Here is a 22,783-nt window from a genome sequence, read left to right on the forward strand (position 1 = left end):
CATAGATGCATCATAGATGGAACATAGATGCATCAAAGATGCATCATAGATGGAACATAGATGAATCAAAGATGCATCATAGATGCATCATAGATGCATCAAAGATGGATCATTGATGCATCATAGATGCATCAAAGATGGATCATTGATGCATCATAGATGAATCATAGATGCATCATAGATGCATCAAAGGATGGATCATTGATGCATCATAGTAAATCATAGATGCATCATAGATGCATCAAAGATGGATCATTGATGCATCATAGATGAATCATAGATGCATCAAAGATGGATCATTGATGCATCAAAGATGGATCATTGATGCATCAAAGATGGATCATTGATGCATCATAGATGAATCATAGATGCATCATAGATGCATCAAAGATGGATCATTGATGCATCATAGATGCATCAAAGATGGATCATTGATGCATCATAGATGAATCATAGATGCATCATAGATGCATCAAATGATGGATCATTGATGCATCATAGATGCATCAAAGATGGATCATTGATGCATCATAGATGAATCATAGATGCATCATAGATGCATCAAAGGATGGATCATTGATGCATCATAGATGCATCAAAGATGGATCATTGATGAATCATAGATGCATCATAGATGCATCAAAGATGGATCATTGATGCATCATAGATGAATCATAGATGCATCATAGATGCATCAAAGGATGGATCATCGATGCATCATAGATGCATCAAAGATGGATCATTGATGCATCATAGATGAATCATAGATGCATCATAGATGCATCAAAGATGGATCATTGATGCATCATAGATGCATCAAAGATGGATCATAGATGAATCATAGATGCATCAAAGATGGATCATTGATGCATCATAGATGCATCAAAGATGGATCATTGATGCATCAAAGATGGATCATTGATGCATCATAGATGAATCATAGATGCATCATAGATGCATCAAAGATGGATCATTGATGCATCATAGATGAATCATAGATGCATCATACATGCATCAAAGGATGGATCATTGATGCATCATAGATGCATCAAAGATGGATCATTGATGCATCATAGATGCATCATAGATGCATCAAAGGATGGATCATTGATGCATCATAGATGCATCAAAGATGGATCATTGATGAATCATAGATGCATCATAGATGCATCAAAGATGGATCATTGATGCATCATAGATGCATCAAAGATGGATCATTGATGCATCATAGATGAATCATAGATGCATCATAGATGCATCAAAGGATGGATCATCGATGCATCATAGATGCATCAAAGATGGATCATTGATGCATCATAGATGAATCATAGATGCATCATAGATGCATCAAAGATGGATCATTGATGCATCATAGATGCATCAAAGATGGATCATTGATGCATCATAGATGCATCAAAGATGGATCATTGATGCATCATAGATGCATCAAAGATGGATCATTCATAGATGCATCATAGATGCATCAAAGGATGGATCATTGATGCATCATAGATCCTTCTTTGATGCATCTATGATGCATCTATGATTCATCTATGATGCATCTATGATTCATTTATGATGCATCAATGATCCATCTTTGATGCATCTATGATGCATCAATGATCCATCCTTTGATGCATCTATGATGCATCTATTATTCATCTATGATGCATCAATGATCCATCTTTGATGCATCAATGATCCATCTTTGATGCATCTATGATGCATCAATGATCCTGTAATGTAAAAATAACAGCATAGGTCCTCTTTACTATCATAGTTCCCATAGTTTTTAGGGATCAACCGGGGATCAAACCAGCAACCTCCAGATTTAAAAGCAAACACTATAACCACTCGACTATCCATACAATATTATTACGACAATATTATATGGTTTTAGATGGATCTTTCTACAAAGCTGTCGTCTTGCGAGGTGCTCTCTTCCCCTTTGAAAGTCCCCATCAAAGATCTGACCGAGCCGGCGAAAATTCAATCTGCTAGACGAATCAACACGAGATTCGGAACCATGGTGATCGTACTACACGTCACCACATCTGCCGGCGAGGAGAGGGTGACATTTTTACCCTCGAGGTTCACCAGCCTCCTCACAGACGAAGATCTAGAATGTTTCACAAACTCTAAATTGTATAGTGTTAAATGTACGGGGATGGTGGGGAATTCCCCAAATGTGCTTATTTATAAACATTAGTTTTTAGCATGTTGTTCAGTAGTAGTAGTGCTCAGTAGTTTTTAACACTTCACTCAATTCTTTATAAATTAGTAATGTGTCTTGCTTGTAGAATAAATATTTGTAACATTATAACTGCGTTTTCAATTCCAAGTGCACCCTCAAAATAAGGGAGGGGGGTATTATATGGTATAATACTAAGCCAGTTCCTCTGGATACAAGTACAATACGATATAATACCTGAACCTGGGGGTGTCCTTCAGACACTCGGACAGTCCCAAACCCTGTCCTAAAGGGTGCACAACAAGTTTTCTATATACTATTTGCTAGGGACATGAAGTTTTTTTCGTTTGGCGAGAAGGTGAGGTTTTTTTTGTTTGGCGGGAAAATAAAAGTGAGGTTATGTAACTTGGCGGGAACCTACGCAATACGTTGTTTGGCGGGAATCGGCGGAGAAGAAGTAAGGTTTTTTTCGTTTAGCGCGAAAGTCACTTGGCGGGAAGGTGATTTTTTCGTTTGGCGCGAAAGTGAGGTTATATTACTTGGCAGGAAGGTGATTTTTTCGTCTGGCGCGAAAATAAATGTGAGGTTATGTTACTTGGCGGGAAGGAGAAGTTTTTTCGTTTAGCACGAAAGTGAGGTTATGTTTCTTGGCGGGAAGGTGAAGTTTTTTTCGTTTGGCGGGAACCTACGTATGCAATACGTAAAGTGAGGTTAGATGTTTGGCGCGAAAACAAAAGTGAGGTTAGACCACGTGGGACACCAGAGGGCGACCACGTGGGACAAAAGGGGGCATAGCCTAGGGGGAAGGGTGGGGATGAAATGCTGCTCTCTGATTGGTGGCCGCAAGAGCTGCTTTTCCTACTCTTGTACTCTCCTAAAGGCCTGCATTGGTTTGTAAACGTAGAAAATAAGGGCGTGGTATCCCGCGGGTGTATTGGTATTGGTCTTATTGTGTGGAGTACCTACTCAAGTTGCCGCCGGCGATAGGCATTGTTGAACTCCCTGCGGAAGTTACAATTGTCAATCAAAAGCAGCGAATTGAAGCTGGTATTGTGCTGCTAAAGATCGTCTACTCGTCTAACGATGCCAATAGAGCTGCTAGCTCACTTGGGACATGAGTTGGTGGTAACTTATAAACATTCGATCATCATTTTTTATCTTTTTGGTTCGTAGTTAAACTTGCAAGACACTCTCTACAGAACAAAAAAATAGTTTATTAGATAACTTACTAAAAGTAAGTTTTTCTTACATTTTAACCAAGGGACCATCATGACGTAGTTTACATTCATTTAAATTATTAGACTTTGATCCAAACTTAGATGTAAATTGTTCTACTGTTCTTAGAAATATTAACCTAGTAACATTTTTTTATTCATATGTGTATTGAAGAGAACCTTCGACCATATCTACTACTCTTTGATGGTCTTTCAGCCATTTTGCTATTATTGTTTCTGATTGTTTTGGGTTGAACATTGAATATTTTCAATTTTAAGAAATGATTGTTTAGCTTCTGTACCTTCTTAAATATATTGTAGAAAATGTAATACATTTTTTTCATCAATGACCACATGTTTCAAAGATCCTGTAAAGACTAATAAATGAAGATCTCTCAACCTGAAAACCTAATCAATATTCATTTAAAAAACGTATCAACAACTTCCATCAATTCCTGTAACCAAAATTAATTAATGAATGCTTTTAGGTTGTCAACCCAACCACAAATTACTTTCTCAGACGTCTACACGATGAGAGGCTATTTAATCAGCTGCAGGAAGGGTGTTTTTACATCATTCAAGCAATTAGCCTAACAGCTTGGTTACCCGAACACCTGTGGTCAGGTGATATGTGGAGGCAAAAACCCTTACAACCCCCAAACCCAAACCTTCCAAAAACCGTTGGTAACTTTGCTGTTGTTTTAAAATTATACTGCCAATTCACATACATAGGTTACAATAAGATATAAAAATAAGAAATAAATTTCGTGATTTACTCTTTGGGTCATGTTTATGTCATATTCACTCAAAGTTTTATAAAACTGTAGTAACATAAAACTGTTACTATTAAATATTGATAAGACACTTTGTTTTGGACATTTTCTTATCAAGTTGTAATTTTTTTATGGTTTTCTTTCAATGAAAAATATTGTTAAAAAACGTCACATTTGTCATAGTTTAAACTATGTTTTTTTTATTTTCCACGCGCTTATATACAAAAATATTCCCGTTCTATCAAGCAAAAACAGTATACAAAAAACATTTTTACAGCTATAATTATACAGGGTGATTGATATAAGTGTGCCAGCCGTTTTATTCGAAAACTATAAGAGATATCAAAAAAAGTTAAATAGTAAGTGCCTTGGATTTTTTATTAAAAAAATTATAGTCAAGCCAAAAAAATTATTTTAGCCGCCATTTTTCCAATATGGCCACCAACTTTGATTTTTCTTATGGGACACCCTGTATTTTATGATGTATTCTGGTAGAAAAAGTAATTTTAAGACGATTTTATTCTTGTGGTTTTTTTCATAAACCTAACCGTTGCAAAGATAATAATGGTTTAAGTTGTGGAATTTTGAATGGTTTTCGAGCAAAACAGCTGCCATGCTTGCTTAGGCCTTTATCGAAACTCTTTCTCATGCAGAAATTTCAAGAACTTTAACCATTATTATCTTTGAAACGGTTAGGTTTACGAAAAAAATTACAAGAATAAAATCGTCTCAAAATTACTTTTTCTACCAGAATACATCATAAAATACAGGGTGTTCCGTAAGAAAAATCAAAGTTGGCGGCCATATTGGAAAAATGGCGGCTAAAATTTTTTTTTTGTTTTTTTAATAAAAAATCCAAGGCACTTACCATTTAACTTTTTTTTATATCTCTTATAGTTTTCGAATAAAACGGCTGGCACACTTATATCAATCACCCTGTATTTCATACTTGTTAGTTACTTTTGCTTTTTGTCATCACATTTTTGTAACTTCTCAACTTAATAATCCTCTGATCTTAGTAATGGAAATGTTAATAATAAAATATTTGGTAGATAGCAATATTGGATTTTTCTTTGTTTGAAGTTCATTGTTGGTGATGGTGAGTTAATGTTGTTCAAAGGTTTATTGCGGACATTTTGATTTTGATTTTGATTGGATTTTTATGTGAATCCTGCTTTATGGCAAATTAATTCCGACGGTAAAACTTTGTTGTCAATGCTTTTGCAAAGATTTAAACCACCTCGTCGTCTCCTTTTTAAATACGCTCCCTTCCGACAATTTCTTGAATTCCTACAATGCCATTTACATACTGAAAGGTACGATTCGAAATAACTCTCGAAACGTTACGAAGCGATTTAAACGTCACCTGCGGTTTCTTTGCGAGTTGACGATTTGACTTGTAAATCTAGTGCCGAGGGACTCCCTATACTCCTGTGGGGAGCGGTTAGGGGCGCTTTTTGGGGGAGGTAATGTATGAAATGCTCAGTCCCTTAGCTTAAGTCAACAGTTGCCGTTGAGAGGACCAAATTGATTGAGGGATTGCTATTGTCCCCGCCCCAAGTCTCAAGTCAGTTTTCCCCCAGAATCTACCGTTTTCCACGGGCGTTGTTTTGAGCACGTGAGTGGAAAATGTACAACATATTCTATTAGCTTCAATTTTCAGTTTGTTTTCAGATAGATACATTTGTTCCGACAATATTTACAACACAACAAACAACAACAATATTTTAGTTGTAGTTGTACTGACGTTTTCCAGTTATGTAACCCTGCATTTTGTAAAAAGATATTCTTGATTTCTGAACAATTATTATGTGTTATAGTTGTTCTATTGTATTACTGTTAATTTCAAACAATGTTAGCTTTTATATTTAAGTTAATTTACCTTAAAAATCGCAAAAACCACAAAACAATTCAGGTTATTTTTGCATACTAGCCTACTACGTGATTATGTTTTGTTACATTGAATTGTTAATACTTTACACCCGAGTTTTATAGTTCCTCTTATTTGAAATATTGCTTAACACTTTATAATAAATATTTTTGTACTGGTCAGCTTTACAATTAATTAATATCCATTATTTCAAACCGGCTAAATTATGTTATTTACGTAATCTTTGCAAAGATCTTCCTCCAAAAATTTGGGTTTTTACTATTCGTGATGAAAAATATCCGCAAAAGATACTTACACAATTAACATAAATTACCGTCATCAAAAGTGCACTTCAAAACGAAGAGCTGATTAACTATTTTGTAATTTTTGGTAAAATAGCGTTTAATCAATTCTAAAAATCTGGCAATTTCCGGAGGGTTATCTTAAAACAATTATATAATCGTTGCAAACGGAATTTATTGTGCAATCGACGCCGTGTCTCTTATGTTAGCAATACCAGCAAAACTCTTAAACAGGTGATTTGCATGACAATCATTGTTTGGTATAATAAGAAAAATATGTACATAGAATGAAATTAATCAGTCTTAATTAGGCTAATTTTTAAAGTGCTAAACAATGTTGAATTGCTGTCACAGACCTTAGTGAAGCTGAAGAGATGTTTGGTTTGGGGTACCCCACCTGACTTGAAGCACTGGGCAATGGCGGCGTCGACGAGGACTGTCCATGTACACGTTGACCTACTTGCACTATTACAATTGTCCGTTAAATAAACAAAAAATAATTTCTTCTTGGGATAAAAACAAAACTATTGTCACTTCTATTAGCACTGTACAGACTGATTAATTTAAAGAAAAAAAAGGTAAAAATTGCGGGATGTTGAAAAGATGATGCGGATATACGATAGTAAATATGGTGATAGTTCAGCGGCGGACGACAGTGGACTGCGTCGTTTGGAAAGATATCAGTGTTGAGGGCAAAGGCCGCATACCTTCGTTAGCGGCTGAATAGCGGAAAATTACTTGGGCTAGGTTTTGTTTGAAACGGAAGAATATAAATATGGACTCGATTTAAAAATCATGAAACCTAAAATATCCAACATATCGCCCCCCTTGAACCAACCTGGTTCAATGAAAAAACTGAAAAATGGGAAAAGACAAATGAAAATAAATTGAAAGGGGGTGAAAGGGAATGCTTAGGAATTAATTGGTAGGAAGAAGGGAAACTTTGACGGTTGGCCGACTGAAGTTCCCTGTAGCGGTGCGTAGATGGACCACTCGTACAATTCCGTCTGCTCCTGGAGATACTGCGGTGATTCTTGCAAGTTTCCATTGTAGGGGAGGAGTGTTAGGCTCATGAATAACAACAAGGTCACCAATCTTGAGGTTCTCTGTTTTACTCGTCCACTTAGAGTGATGCTGTAGAGTATGCAGATACTCTTGGGACCATCGAGTCCAGATGTGTTGAGAGAATGCCTGAACTAATTGCCATCTCCTCAAGCGGTTACAAGAAGTTTCATCATATTGAGGTTCAACCATGGATTTCAGAGGTCCACCAGTTAAAAAGTGTCCTGGGGTTAGAGACTCTAAGTCATTCGGATCTCCAGAGAGAGGGGTAAGCGGTCTTGAATTTAATATTGCTTCGACACGTGACACGAGAGTTATGAATTCTTCATAAGTCAGGATTTGGCCACCGATTACTCTATGAAGGTGATGCTTAGCACTCCTAACAGCTCGTTCCCACAAGCCACCTTGATGAGGCGCGTGTGGAGGCAGAAATTTGAAAGAAATGTTGTTTTCTTCAGCAAAACGGTGAGTTACTGGATTGCAAAGGAGGTTGTTAAAACATTTGTGAAGTGCAGCAGCTGCTCCGACAAAGTTGGTTCCACAATCACTATGAATTTCCTTCACTGAACCACGTCTGGAAATAAAACGTGTAAGAGCTGCTATATAAGCTTCTGAGGACAAATCCGACACAACTTCTAAGTGTACGGCTTTCGTTGCAAAGCAGACAAATAGACAAAGATAAACTTTAATAGGCTGAAGCCTTTTTAGGACATACAATTTCACTGTAAATGGTCCGGCATAGTCGACTCCAGTAACATTAAAAGGTCGGGTTGCTACCACTCTTGGGGAAGGTAAGTCTCCCATCAATGGTGTGTTTGGCTTAGGTTTCATTCTGAAACATCTCAGGCGTTTAAAAATCCTGGAGCGTATGATACTACGAGCAGAAAGTATCCAATATTTCTCACGAAGAACAGCTTGGAGTTGTGTTGGTCCACAGTGAAGAAAGATGCGATGATGATAATCAATTATCAAATTTACAACAAAATGATCCTTTGGTAAGATAATTTGATGCTTGGCGCTGTACGGCAACTCAGAATGTTTCAGTCGTCCTCCAACTCTTAACAAACCTTCATCATCCATAAACGGTGAAAGGCGTTGAATGCGAGAAGAACACACATTCTTCTTTGACAGGGAATTAATATCCTCAGAGAAACTCTCTCTTTGAACAAGCCAACAAATCCGTTTGTTCGATACTTCTAACTCTTCAAGTGTGAGAGAATGAGTAATCCTTTGCTTAGTTTTCAAGCAGGAAATAAAACGTAAAACGTAGCCCATGACATGAAGTAGTTTAGTCCATGAAGAGAATTTATTGATAAACTTCAGATCTTGATCTTCAGCTATCGTAAGAAGATTTAGTGTTGTGGTTTTAATTTCTGGGAGTTCCTCTTCGGGAAGATGACTCGATGGTTGAGGCCATGAATCAGATGAACTCTTAAGCCATGTGGGTCCAGACCACCAGAGCTTGTTATGAATAAGAAGAGATGGGGTTAATCCTCTAGAGGCAACATCAGCGGGGTTTTCAAGAGTAGAAATGTGTTTCCATATGCAGGAAGGGGTCAATTCTTGAATCTGTGCAACACGATTTGCAACATATAACTTCAAACGATGAGAAGGGGTGTGAATCCATGAAAGAGCCACAGTGGAGTCACTCCAAGCGGTAACAGAATCTATCTTGTAGCGATCTGAGAGTTGATCAACACAGTAGTGTAACAGTTTGGCTAAAATATGTGCTCCGCACAGTTCAAGGCGAGGAATCGTGATACGTTTCAGGGGTGCCACACGTGACTTGGCTATTAATAAGTTGACATATATACTGCCTTGCGGGTTCTCAGTTCGTAGATAAACACATCCAGCAAAACCGAGTTCACTTGCATCTGAAAATCCATGCAACTGAATATTAACCGCATCACTCAGAGATATGTACCTGCCAATCTCCAAATTTTCAATCTCAGGAAGTTCGTTGACAAAAGTTGACCATCTGTCGATAATATCACTAGGAAGAGTATTATCCCAATCTAGGCCTAGTGACCATATATGCTGCATGAGAGCCTTAGCCCAAAAAATAACAGGGGTAAGCATGCCTGTTACATCATAAATCTTAGCGATGGAAGACAAAATTGCTCTTTTGGTAAAAATCAATGGAGCTTCAGAAATTGCATATGAGAATGTGTCTGAGTGTGGATTCCACTTCAGTCCAAGAATACTAACACAAGGTGAGTCAGTTGATAAGCAGTGTTGAGGGGGTAAATTTTCCAATATTTGGCTATTGTTAGACGCCCATTTGCGAAGTTCAAAGCCTCCTTTTCGTAAAAGGTTTATTACATCTTGCTGTAATTTTGCAGCTTCTTCAACAGTATCGCTGCCTAGTAGCGCATCGTCTACGTAAATTTGTCGTTTAAGTGCATGAGCAGCAAGTTCATGATTCTTTCCTTCATCATGAATTAATTGTTGTATTACTCGATTAGCCAAAAATGGCGAAGAAGTCATACCATAAGTAACGGTTGTCAACTGAAAAACTCGAAGCGGCTGTGACATTTCTTCTCTCCAATAGATGAGTTGAAAACGTTGGTCTTGTTCATGAATAGAGATCATACGGAACATCTGTTTGATATCACAAGCAAAGGCGATCCTATTTTGACGAAAACGTAGAATTATGTCTGTTATTTAATTATGTAACTTGGGTCCTTGATGCTGTAGACTGTTAAGTGTTACACCAGTTGAAGTTTGAGAGGACGCATTAAATACAACACGTATCTTTCCATCCTTAAAGACACCGTGGTGTGGTAAGAAGCAATGATATTGGTTATTTAGATCAAATAAGTTTGAGGGTTTCATTTGACCAGAGGATTCGTAGTCATTCATAAATTCAATGTACTTTTCTTTGAAATCAGGTTGCGATTGAAACTTACGTTCAAGCGATTTGAAGTTTGTAAAGCAACTGTAGAAGAATTTCCTAGTTTTACTGGATTTTCTTTGAACGGTAAACAACAAACATATCTTCCCGTCTCGTCACGAGAGTGAGTTTTCAAAAAATGATCTTCACATTCCATTTCCTCTGGGGATAGCTTAGAACAAGCAGGTGGTTCTTCCAATGCCCAAAATCGCTGAAGTGTTTCATGAAGTGTAAGATCATTGATGGAAAGTAAAGTCGTCAATCCACTGAAGGTTTGGCCGTCTTGTGAAGTAGGCACGTTCCCAAGGACAACATATCCAAAAATAGTGTTTATAGTGTATGGCATACGATCACCAAGACTGGTGGCAGATCCAATAATAGTTTGAGCAAACAGATCCGCACCGATGAGCAAATGTCCAGGAGTGTCGAAGTTGGGATCGGCAAGTGCGTATTCTTTGATTTGAGCCTTTATTTCAGAAGATATCTTGACACTAGGCATATCATTGGTAATTCTATCAAGTATGAGGACAGGATGTGCCGTAGCAAGTGTTTTCCCGTTAAGCGAAGAAATATTTACAAAGGAAAGTCCCTTAGGCTTTATTCGAGCTGAGGCAATGCCCTTTATCTCGTGAACGCCAACAGACGAACGCTGAATGTGAATCATACTGGCACAGTGTTCAGATATTATACTCGTTTGTGATGCACTATCAAGCACAGCTCGGACAATAATATTATGACCATTCGAGGTAGAAATTTTTACCAATGCAGTGGCAAGAAGTACAGTACAGTTGTGGCTGGCAGCACCAGTGTCTACATGAGTGTATTTGATTCAAATCCTTGCGGTACAGGAGCCTTCAATTGTGTTGTGGAATTGGCCTGAGTCTTATTCGAGGGCTTAACAGATTTTTTCATTATAGGCTGGTCCGTTTTGTAAAAATGCAGTAGCGTATGGTGTCGCTTAAAACAAACTCAACACGAACTGGATGACTTACATGAGCCTAAGAAATGTCGTCCTAAACAATTAACACATAGGCTATTGTTCTTAATGAAGTTGAACCTATCGTGTGGTGATAAGGCACCAAAAACATCACAGCGAAAAATGTTATGCGATGCTCCATTGCAGTAAGCACAAGTATGAGCTTGTTCATTGTCATTAGAAGAAAGCATTACAACTTTGCTTGGCTTGGGACTAGCGGTTTGCCTACCTAGATAAGGCATGTTCTTACTACTTCCATAGTTTTTTAACTGAAGGGAAGAATTAGCATGTGAGGTCGAGCCTAAGTTAGCCGCCTCTCTGTAAGAACACTCATTTTCCAGAAAGTTTATTATTTCTGTGACAGAAGGAACCTGTTTTGAGTCATCTCGTTTTTGTTCAAAATCTGAACGCATAGCGGAATCAAGCTTTCTCAAAATATGTGTACTTAAGATCAGGTTGTCATCAGTTATGTTATGGCCAAGTGCTTTAAGAGCTTGCTGATTTCCATTAAAAATTGAAATAAAATTCCTAAGTTGTGTAACATTAGGCTTAGTAAGCTGCGGTAGGTCCAAGATGTTAGTAGAATGTAATGAAATCAAGAGCCTTGTATTGTGGTACCTCTTAAGCAGGGTTTGCCAAGCAATTACATAATTAGCACTATTTAGTGGTATAGACTTAACTAAGTTCAAAGGTTCATCTGAAAGACAGCTTATGAGATATGAGAATTTCTCAACATTAGAAATTGTTTTATTATTATGTACAGTACTTTCAAACAGGCCATGAAATGAGACCCATTGCTCAGGATTGCCAGAGAATGTTGGCAGTTTGATTTGCGGCAATTTCACAGTCAGATTAACTGTAGGAGTAGTAGGGCCTACCTCGGAAGTAGAGTCATTTAGGCGTGACTCTTCAAGTTTAACTGGTGGAAGTAACAAACTACAGTTTGACTGAATCTCAACAAAATAATCAGAAATTTTTTCTTGCAGTGAAGTAATTTTATCATCTTGAATATCTTCAGGAGTGGGAGTAGTTTGAAAAAGTTTATTTACTATTCTCTCAAATTCTGAGTGCTTGGTTATTGCACTTTGAGACAAGAGTTTAAGTTTAGCAATCTGTTGCTCGCTTAAAGTAGTCACAACCTGAGTTTCTTTCAATGCATTGACTTGTTTATTTATTGACTCAAGCCTAGCTTGAATAAGTTCACTCTGTTTGGTGAAGGAAGAAAACCTCATGTTGAAAGAAAATTAAACATAGGAAATATTCAGCACAAAACAAATCTGCAGTAATAACAAATCCCCCACCCAATTATTGTTTTGGGAAAATCTGTTTCTTTATCAAATGAAATGGAAAGGTCACGTCATCGCTTGCGCTAACATTCGTCTGCTCCGTTTTACATCTTTTGTCTGCTGTCGCTGGGCGCGCTATGTTGCAACTGAGAACTGAACTGATTTCATTTACTGAGTACTGATGACAACGTAATGTTTAGTAAGCTGTGATTGGGCGATATGGGATAACTATGGTGAATTGTAAAATTTTTGGATGAAGAGAAACCTAAGAACGAATATAAAAACAAACCCAAAGAGAAAGAATAGCAACATCGTTATCTTAACATTCCATTTACGACTGTTTTTATTATCCTTAATTTGGCTATGATTTACACTTTTATAATGACTTATCTAATAATTTATTGTTTTCAATACGGTTTCAACTAGCAACACCAATGCTATAGTTAATGATTATTATTGACATTCCTCTGTTGTGATAAATCAGTACTGTACTGTAAGTAGCCTACCGGCCTATCGCGAGCAGTAGCTTACAAAACTTTCTACTGTTTTGTTTTGTTCTTTACATGGTTTATGACTACGCAATACAGTTTTTGTCTAGGTTTTAGGAGGGTTAGAACAAGCTGTGATTTTAAACTTAGGCTACAATTTTTAACCTGTTTTCTGTGCCTGTACTAAGGTCAATGCCATTGTCATGATTGCGCAATATTCAAGATCCCTCCCCTTTATTATGCCATGGCGGATAATTTAGGTTCTACTGTACAATGTAAACACTGTACTGTAAAGTATTGTAGCCTATGCTACTTTAATTGTATTTTAATGAGGTCAAATCCCGACCTATATATTGACCGACGCTGGTTCAGAACCTCGACTTAGCGAAATTCCTGCAAACCTAACCTCTATATAACGAACCTCGTTTTAACAAAATCCTTGATATAACGAATATTCAGTTCGGTCCCTTCAGATTCGTTATACTGAGGTTGGACTGTATTAAGATTACAGTTGTCAGGATAAAAATGAATTCATGTCATAAGGACAAAGTGCAATCAGTTTTTCTGAAAGTTGCTTTTTAAAATTATAAGGCTCAAAGACTGGTCTGTGAAATAAAAAGACAATTTGTTGTAGACTTGTATGCATTGATAATAGGGTCCATTGTGAAACAAAGCTAATCTGCGGCTTGGAATTTCAAAAAGTTGTTCGTGTCTAGTTTCATAACTATGAGTTTTTTTACAGTTTTCAAATAAATAAAGGTTTTTTTTTAATGAAAAGTGCCAAGTGTAAAATATAAAGAGCAGGAAGGGTCAAAAGTTTGATTTTTTTTTAAACTGGATCTACATGATTTTCTTGAGCTGATGCCAGCAATGACTCTGAAAAACATTAGAACATTGAAACATTTTATGCCTCCTGAAGAAGAGGCATTTTAGGAGTGAAATATCAAGTCATTTGAGTTGTAAATTTTTTGTGGCGTACTGTTAACTGCTTGGAGGTTAGTTGTAGAAGCCTATCCATTCCCTCTTCCCCAAGCGTTAATTATTCAAACTACATTAGGTTATGTTAACAAGTAAAATAGTTTTTTACCTTGACCATAATAGGCACTTGACCCACTGCATAGTCCTGGGTGGGCTGTGGCCTCCCGTCTATGAACCAATCCACCAGCACATGTAGTGATCCTGTGTAGCTACTGCCTCGCTGCCTACACTCCGTCGGGTAGATTAAATGAGACCTCACCCCGGCCGTTCCAGCTGGGACTGCAGGAGGGAGAATGTACGCTGTCTAAACACAAACTACCTTTCAAATTCTTTGTTCAAAGTATGTGGTGGTACAGTAGAACTCCAACTATCCAAATAAATTGGGACCATAAATTACTTGGATTATAAGAAATTTGGATGGTTGGATTTTTACAAAAAATCTGAGAAAGATGCCAAATTTAACCTAAGTACTACTGTGATCACAGAACGCAGCTGTGAATATTTTGCGATCAAAAAATACGAGCTTTCGCCGCATTTGTGGATTATGATTTTCTGTTACTGCCCACGAAGATGATGTCTACATAACCGCGGAAGATGTACAAGATTTGACCGCAATCATGGAAGACAATGATGTTTCTGTGACAGCAGATGGTGTGCAAGATTTTGCCGCAATCTAGAAAAAGATTAGGTACCGGACATTGCTTTTGTGACAGCAGGAAATTATGATGATGTCTACAAGACCAAGAAAAAAGATTTTGCCGCGAATGTAGGCATTTTTATTCAGGAATTTTTATCTCTTGTAGGTCCAAGGATGTTGTTCCGTGCAGAGCTCATTTAAGCGGCAAAATCCAGTCTGACTGTTTGCCATAAGCATTTAGCTTCTAACTAATTATTATGTTTTTTAATAATTAACTTGAATAAAAATAGGTCAAGTAAAATTAAATCTTGAAAACACAAGTAGAAAATCCTAAGTCTTTAAACTTCTGGTTTAAGTTAGTAGTAAGGTGACTTAATATTATTCAGTCAGGCCTACTCTCTGTAGCCTCAAAAAACCATTATAAGCTCTAGTTTACCTTGATTAAGATTTTTACTTGCTTCTCCCCAATTTTAAACTGTGCTGGAGTCAAGTTGTCAATGGCCTGTTGAAGCCCCTGGGCCAGCATGTAGTTGAATGATGATACATGGGGCTCACCAAGGGATTGTAGGAACTGTAAAGTAAGTTTGACTTGATTAAAAATTAGGAATTCCTACGCGTGACCAATTATAGTGACGGATAAATTTACATTGATAAGAAACGTAACAGCAAGGCTAAAGTAATATTTGATATGCCAGTATAATATTGTCAGTAGTGAGCTACTGACAAAGGTAACTTAAAACCATTTATTAATATTTGAACCTTCTAAACTATTGCTCACAGCTATTTCGCCTCATTAGGTTCATTGTCCTAAGCAATATGCACTTCTTGAGTGAGTTTTCTCAAGCCATAAACAGAAACAAATGCATGGCTGTAAACTTTTAAGGGTAGGCCTACAGGGTTCTGCGCAGTACATTTACAGTAGATCTAACCTCGTTAATTCTTATTTCAGAGGAAAGACAATATACTTCGAATTATGATGTATACAATTATGAATCGAATTATGATGTATATATTATGATGTATGAGTTTTAAATTTAGAGAGTTTGATTTAGGTCTATAGAGGTCAGAATAAATCAAATTCTAAAGGAGGTCCCAGTTTTAAGTGTAGAGTGTTTGAGAGAACAGAGACTAATGGACTCATCGTAGGAACATCAATAAGAGCGTCAGTAGTTCATGTTTTAACAGGCATATATTTTTTCCTCAATTCAAATTACAGAGACTTACAGTAACACAGTTCGAATTGTAGAGGTTGACTTTGAATTTCGGAGTAAGCAGTTTAAATTACGGTGAACAAAATTTGAATTTTAGAGACTCCAGTACACGTGCAAATTAAAATTGTAGAGGCTGTATAAAGCGTAAAAATCACTTTGAATTATCGGTATTATTATTTTTCAAATTTTTAAGGTTTTCTGAGGGGAACAAACATTTTTAATTATAGAGGTTTTGGAATTAACGAGGTTCTACTGTATTTATTAATTTATTTCCCATTGGTTTACACCAGTTTACACACTGGATAGCCTGCAATATTAACAAGATGGCTAACTTTCCTGTTCAATATTGTATAAAAGTGGTAGGTATCAGAAAGAACATTACCTACAAAAAATAACAAGTAGGCCCCTAGGCCTAACGGTAATTAATAATTAGTACTTTATCAATACAAACAATGACAAGACAAGATGGTCATGTATTGGCAGACAGCAGTGAACAAAACAACGATACATTACAATATCGGATTAAATATCGATATAAATTGATTTTGATTTGATTCTAGGTCTATATTAAAATATTGCATAGTAGGTATTTCATTTTACTAACTTAAGTTAGTGATAATATAAGTTATAGGGCTAAGTTAAATAAAAACAATAACAAAACTTTAAAGATGTTGCTTTAATTGATCCTATTTCTCGTCTAAAAATGGCTTAAAGACGCCAAACATCTGACAATCTCACTAATCACTTATTTGAAAAGTATTTACCTTAATTACCTTAATTACCTCCTTCGTCACCAAGACCAGCGATTGCCGGATAGGTTGTGTCAATACTATTTACATATTACTAAAAACAAAACTTTTCTCTTTAGATAAACTTTTATGTCATGGCGGTGGATACACCCATACTTTCAAAAAAATCTTTCAGGCTATAATATGGCCTATCTTTTAGCCATGTCTTCAGGGCAGTGCCAAACTTAGGAGCTTCCAGCCTATTTAACTCTACTGTAACTTAGTGAAGTAACTTTAAGGTATAAAGTCCACATCCCTCTCTCCATTTATTAAAGACAATTAGCCTACCATTTAAGTTAATATTCCCTGAATGTAGGTTTTTTTAGTAGGTACCGTATGTTTCCAAGTTGTGTAATTTGTCTATAGGCCTAATATAGGCCTATTGCTGTTTTAGTTAACTTATTGCTTGTTTTGCCAACGTTCATAAAATACAGTTTATTTTGTTTTGGTATAAGTTAGGCCCTACGGTATTGTTTAGTTGGAAGCCTAGTTTAATTGATTAATCTTCAATAAAAATGTAACAGATCATACACATCATCAATTAAGTTATGTATTTAAAAAATCTAAGTTAGTGCAAACCCTAAAATGCACGTTAACTCTTACACATTTAATCCAAAATTTTTTTGCAGGTTCTTTGAGTAACTGTTGTAGACCTGCCCCATAAAGGAAATCAATTTTATATTATTCTTGGTGTGTAATGACATATGTTATTGACGGTTAACCCTTTACTCTCTTTATGTATTTCATCTGCTCTGTTTTGTTCAGAAATCTCTAGAGACCTTTTCAGTATTAAGTTAGTGCCGATTTTCACTCTTACAATACTAGGCATAAAGATTGTTTACGAGTTCAACAATACAAGTAACTTATAGTAGTTCTCAAAAAATTGGTTTTATTGTTCTATTAAATTGTACAATTCATTGCCAATAGTGTTGAAATCACTGCCACATTCTAAGTTTAAAGACAAAATAAAAAATGTAGGCCTACTCATTGATATGTCTTTATAAAGTTGATGATTTGTTCAATATATGTTGGGAACGTTACTGTTAGTTTTTAGTGTTGGAACATAGATTTTTATAGGCTAGTAATATTTTTCTAGTGATTTTTACATTTTTTACAGATGCTTGTTACTACTGTGTATGCTTTTACCATATTTTGTTACCCCTACATAGATTTTTAATAATGTGTTTCTAATAATTTTTTACATTTTGTACAGATGCTTATTACTATGGTGTAAGTTTATGCTTTTACCATAATATTTATTTTGTCTACATAGTAATATTTTTCTACTCATTTTTACCTTTTTTACAGATGCTTGTAGGCTATGCTTTTACCACATTTAACTTACTTTGTTGCATTATGATATTTTTTGTATCATTGAACGTAGCCTACTTTATCTAGGCCTAGATATAATTTATGTACTGTATTATAATATTGACGCTTGTCCATGCACTGTTTTGTGTTTATGACAATAAAAATCTTGGGTACACTTCCGTATCTGTTGGCACAAACAACCAAATGACAATATCGATTGATATATCGATTATTCGATATAGCCTATCGTTTGGTTGGTTAGGTAAGGTTAACCTAACTTAACTAACCAAACGATATATCGAACTAAACAATCGAATAATCAATATTACTCATTCGGTTGTTTGTGCCAACAGATATGGAAGTATAGGTAACCAAAATCTTGAATCTTTGAAGTGAGGGCGACGAGCAATTAACCCAAAGTAGGGGCCTAGGCCTATATGACTTTTATTTATGACTTGAAAATCATAGCCTATCACAGTGTCCTGCCACGCTGGTGCTTTTAAGTTCTTCTACTAAGTTAAGTGAAGGTAAACTTAATACATACTAACTAGTTTTATTGTGAGAAAAGCGATATCTTACTAAAATAAACAAATGAGGGCTAGGTTTACCTCATTTTGATTTGGTGAGGGTTTTCCATACGTAGTGGAGGTTAAATTTTTCAAAGAAGGTTTTTCAATCATGGTTAAAATATCACATTACAAATTGTATAAATATGAAGATACGTTATAATTTAAATTTGTAGCAATTAAGTTAGTTGACTTAACACTTCAGAATAAAGTCACATGTAGCATGACTTTATAGGGAAACATAACCTACAACAACAAGAACCTGAACAACACATCAATGAAAAATGAACAAAACAAACAGTAGTTAGTTCACAGTCCGAGTCCGTTCATTCCTATCCACTGAAAAAAAAGGCAGAGAGAGGCTATTCGCACGTCAGACGTGCGCCGCTACCGGCGCTACCACGCACGTCTGTTCCAAAAGCTATGTTGGCTCGTTGGCTGAAACAAGCGTCTACAGCCTGACTGATCACTTATTGCAAACGAAAAAAACTGGCCAGTAGCCACTGAAGAAGAAGAAACAATTTTTGTCTGCTTGATTTTATGACGTGACGTATCGTTCTGGCTGTCGGCTGTGTTTTGTTTGGTTTAGCTGTTTGTTTGTTTCCATTACATCAAAAGTGTAGTATTTTGATTTTGTCTATTTCATTGCAATTATTCATTTTGTTTCCATCTCCATGTAATGATTAAAAAGAAGTTCTTTTTCTTGTGATATTTATTTATGATCGCTGGACATGTAGAAGTTGTGATATTTACGTTTTGTTATCCTATTGTGTAGTCTTTTGTAAAATATTAATCTTGTGGGTAGTGTTATACATTTTTACTGCATAGATTAAAATCCATTTCTGTGAATAAATAGCATGTTTACTAAACTTTATAAAAATGTACTTTTATCCTTTTGTAATTTTGCCCCTTTAATGTTTTTTAGTGTATGCCTATGCCTACTCAATTTTTACATTTTATTCTTAATGATAATTAAAAATAAGACATTTAGGCCTATGTCTATCATGGTTAACCTCCCGGCCAAGCCTATGAATTCTTGCTCCTTAGCATTCTTTTACACTCCATAGCAAAGATCTAAACATTTAAAATGGCCTTTGAGTCTTTCACCATAGGCAATGCTAAGTATTTAACTTACATGAATGCAGGCTACATAAGTTACAATGAAAGTGCAATGGGGTACACTTCCATATCTGTTGGCACAAACAACCGAATGAGTAATTTTGATTATTCGATTGTTTAATTCGATATATCGTTTGGTTAGTGAGGTTAGGTTAACCTTACCTAACTAACCAAAAGATATATCGAATAATCGATATAGCCTATCGATCGTTATTTTCATTCGGTTGTTTGTGCCAACAGATATGGAAGTGTACCCCCGAATGAAAATATCGATTATTCGATTGTTTCATTCGATATATCGTTTGGTTAACTTAGTTAGTTTAGGTTAACCTTACCTAACTAACCAAACGATATATCAAATAATGGATATAGGGTATCGATCGATATTTTTATTCGGTTGTTTGTGCCAACAGATACGCGATTTTTTTTCTATCCGATATATTGATTATAACAAATTGAAGGCTGCACTTTGCTTTAGGTCCTACACTCATTCGAATGAAAATATCGATCGATATATTGATTAATCGATTTTTTCATTCGATATATCGAATGAAACAATAGAATAATTGATATTTTCATTCGAATGACTGTAGGACCTAAAGTAAAGTGCAGCCCAAAAAATATTGTAATTTATTTATTTATTTATTTATTCGTACATACGGCAATCGCCACTTTACAAAATATGTTTAATTAAGTATACAGAATATTATGATACATTTTTCTTTCAAAGCCGCTTAAGTTACATGTAATAATAACTACTAGATTCAATAATTTAAGTTGATTCAGTTGCAAGTACAATTAATATGACACACAAATAACACAAAAATAGAGCATCAAAGACAAAATAGAACAAAGTAAATTTAAGCGCAGTAATAATATAGTTCATGCTACATGCTATAAAAATCATTAAATACTACATGCCAAAGTGCATTTTACTGTAATGAAATAAAACTCTTTTAAACTAACCTAACAAACCAAACTTGCTGTAACATTTCAACTTTCCGTTAGCCCCGTTTGATAGCCTATTCCCCATATGCATTTTCTGTTATCAAACGGAATTTTGAAATGCTAACTTAGCCTACAGCAAGTTTGGTTAGTATGGGCTATTATTTTTGCCTAAACAAGGTTAGTTCTTAATTTGTAATTTAAATGCGTTTGAAGATATTAAAACAGAAGGAATACGGATCGTAAAGTAAAACAAAAATATCGATAAATCGAAAAGAAATCATCGATAATAATTAATGTTCCCTTTAACAGGAAAGTACCCGAACAAACTTTGTGGTCTGGTGAAGACCCAGTGTTATACAATTTGCCCACTCCTGTTAAAAATCTGACCTTTGCCAAGTTAGAGCAGTATTTGGTGGAAGGAAATTTGTCTTTGGAAAAGTTGTTCCTGTATCCTTGGATTCAAATGTAATGAAGGATATACTTGTAAACTGTTTGTTATGACCTAATCACTCTAATAGTGGCCGTGGCCGCCATACACAAAAATTGCAGTTGGAATGAATTTCTAAATTTTTATCTTCTTTTTTGACACTGTTCTCTGTATACCAGAGGCATTTTGTAGGAGAGCTACCTAATCACAAAAACATTCAAGGTAAAGCGGTCCAAGCCCATCAAATGTTGTGGATGATGTGTCAGAAATCGAACCTATCATTCTTGCTCTGAAGTCGAAGACACTAACCACTAAGTAGGCTAGCAACACACCACCTTGTATTTCCTTTCAAAAATAAAAAAGGTTAAATTTAAATACTTGAAATGTAAGTATGGAAGTATAAACAATAAAATAATAATAATAACAACAATAATTACAAACCCCAATTCCAGTCAAGTGAATACAAGAGGCAATGTTTTCCAATCTACTTCAAAAATTTGTAATTTCATTCAAGGGTACAGTTTCTTAACTGGGCTACGCAAACATTGATTGAAACTATCGAATTGAAAATATTGATTAATAATCAATATTTTAAAATATATCTATTATAAAATTAAACTATCATAACCTAACCTAACCAACCAAACTTGCTGATGGTGAAAAAATCGCATGAAAGGTTTACTAATCGAGTCGATAGTTTCAATCAATATTAGCGTAGCCCAGTTAAGAAACTGTACCCAAATTCGATTCAACACATTAGGACTAGTGTTATAGATTTGCCATTGGTTTCATCTAATCAGAATTAAATTTGGTTTGTTAACATAAAATTATACTATCCAGGTAGGTTTAAACTAGGTTAGTCCTCTAACCCTCATATCCGAGAAAGTATGAACTGTCTTGTTTGTTTAGAACCTAACTTACTAATTTGGAAATCGAAGTAACAAATGGTGTAGCAATAATTTAAAAAACAATAAGATAAATGATAACGTCAACATTAAAAATAGCTTATATTTATATACCTTAGTAGGATTCAAGGTGAAATAATATACTACAAAATATTAGTTGGTTTTGAGGGTTGAGGTTATGTTTTATATCTGGGAGTCTGTTTGTTGACTTTGTTTATGCTGCTAAGTAACAGACGACAGACCGCAGTCATCAACAAGATGGTTCTTCTTCTTCAGTGGCTACTGGCCAGTTTTTTTCGTTTGCAATAAGTGATCAGTCAGGCTGTAGACGCTTGTTTGGCTGAACAACGTTGGCTGAACACTTTTTTGTAGTTTTGGAATGTAAATCTCGTCAAAATATTCGAGTATAGCACCACACCATGGGCCCTATTTTTGAAATGGTTGACAGTTGAGTCAATCGTCAGCACTCAACTCAACCAACAACATGATTTGGTATTTTTGAAACCCAACAGTTGGGAAGCGAGTTGGGAATCACTAGTTGAGAGACTCGTGGTGGAAATGTAGAGCATACGACCGTCAAAAATTCAGATGACGTCATTTTGAACCAATCACAATGCAGAGTTCTTGCGGACTTCGATTTAACCTCTTCTTACTCTAAAATCTGGCAGCTAATCTCAATTTCTCAATCTGCCATATTTCGAGACACTGAGGTAAACTGTCAACTCCGTTCTTGAGAGATTGAGATTGAGGTTATGTCTTGCTTAATCTTAGTGATTGCAAAGTACCTTAACTTAGGTCATAAACTAAAGTAAACTAAATAAAGTAATAAACTTAAGTA

General features: G+C 35.7%; 1 protein-coding gene across 3 annotated transcripts in view; it reads right to left on the reverse strand.

Annotated features, from left to right (window-relative positions):
• LOC129005918 (DNA-directed RNA polymerase I subunit RPA2-like) overlaps positions 1-22,126 on the reverse strand; it is a 46,446-nt gene extending 24,320 nt beyond the window's left edge. For 2 of the 3 annotated variants that reach the window (XM_054434958.1, XM_054434957.1), the window contains exons 1-3: positions 18,589-18,797; positions 15,107-15,241; positions 14,143-14,337 (exon numbers count right to left, since the gene is read on the reverse strand). In XM_054434958.1, the coding sequence (XP_054290933.1) occupies positions 14,143-14,337; positions 15,107-15,241; positions 18,589-18,660 (402 nt within the window). In that variant the 5' untranslated portion in view covers positions 18,661-18,797. Of the gene's footprint in view, positions 1-14,142; positions 14,338-15,106; positions 15,242-18,588; positions 18,798-22,059 lie in introns of those variants that run through there. The other variant, XM_054434959.1, reaches the window with a different exon arrangement.
• Positions 22,127-22,783: the final 657 nt, after the last annotated feature.

The sequence above is a fragment of the Macrosteles quadrilineatus genome, unplaced genomic scaffold (genome assembly GCF_028750875.1).
Source record: "Macrosteles quadrilineatus isolate MER2022 unplaced genomic scaffold, UCM_ALF_1.0 Scaffold_44__1_contigs__length_1017569, whole genome shotgun sequence".
NCBI lineage: Eukaryota > Metazoa > Arthropoda > Insecta > Hemiptera > Cicadellidae > Macrosteles > Macrosteles quadrilineatus.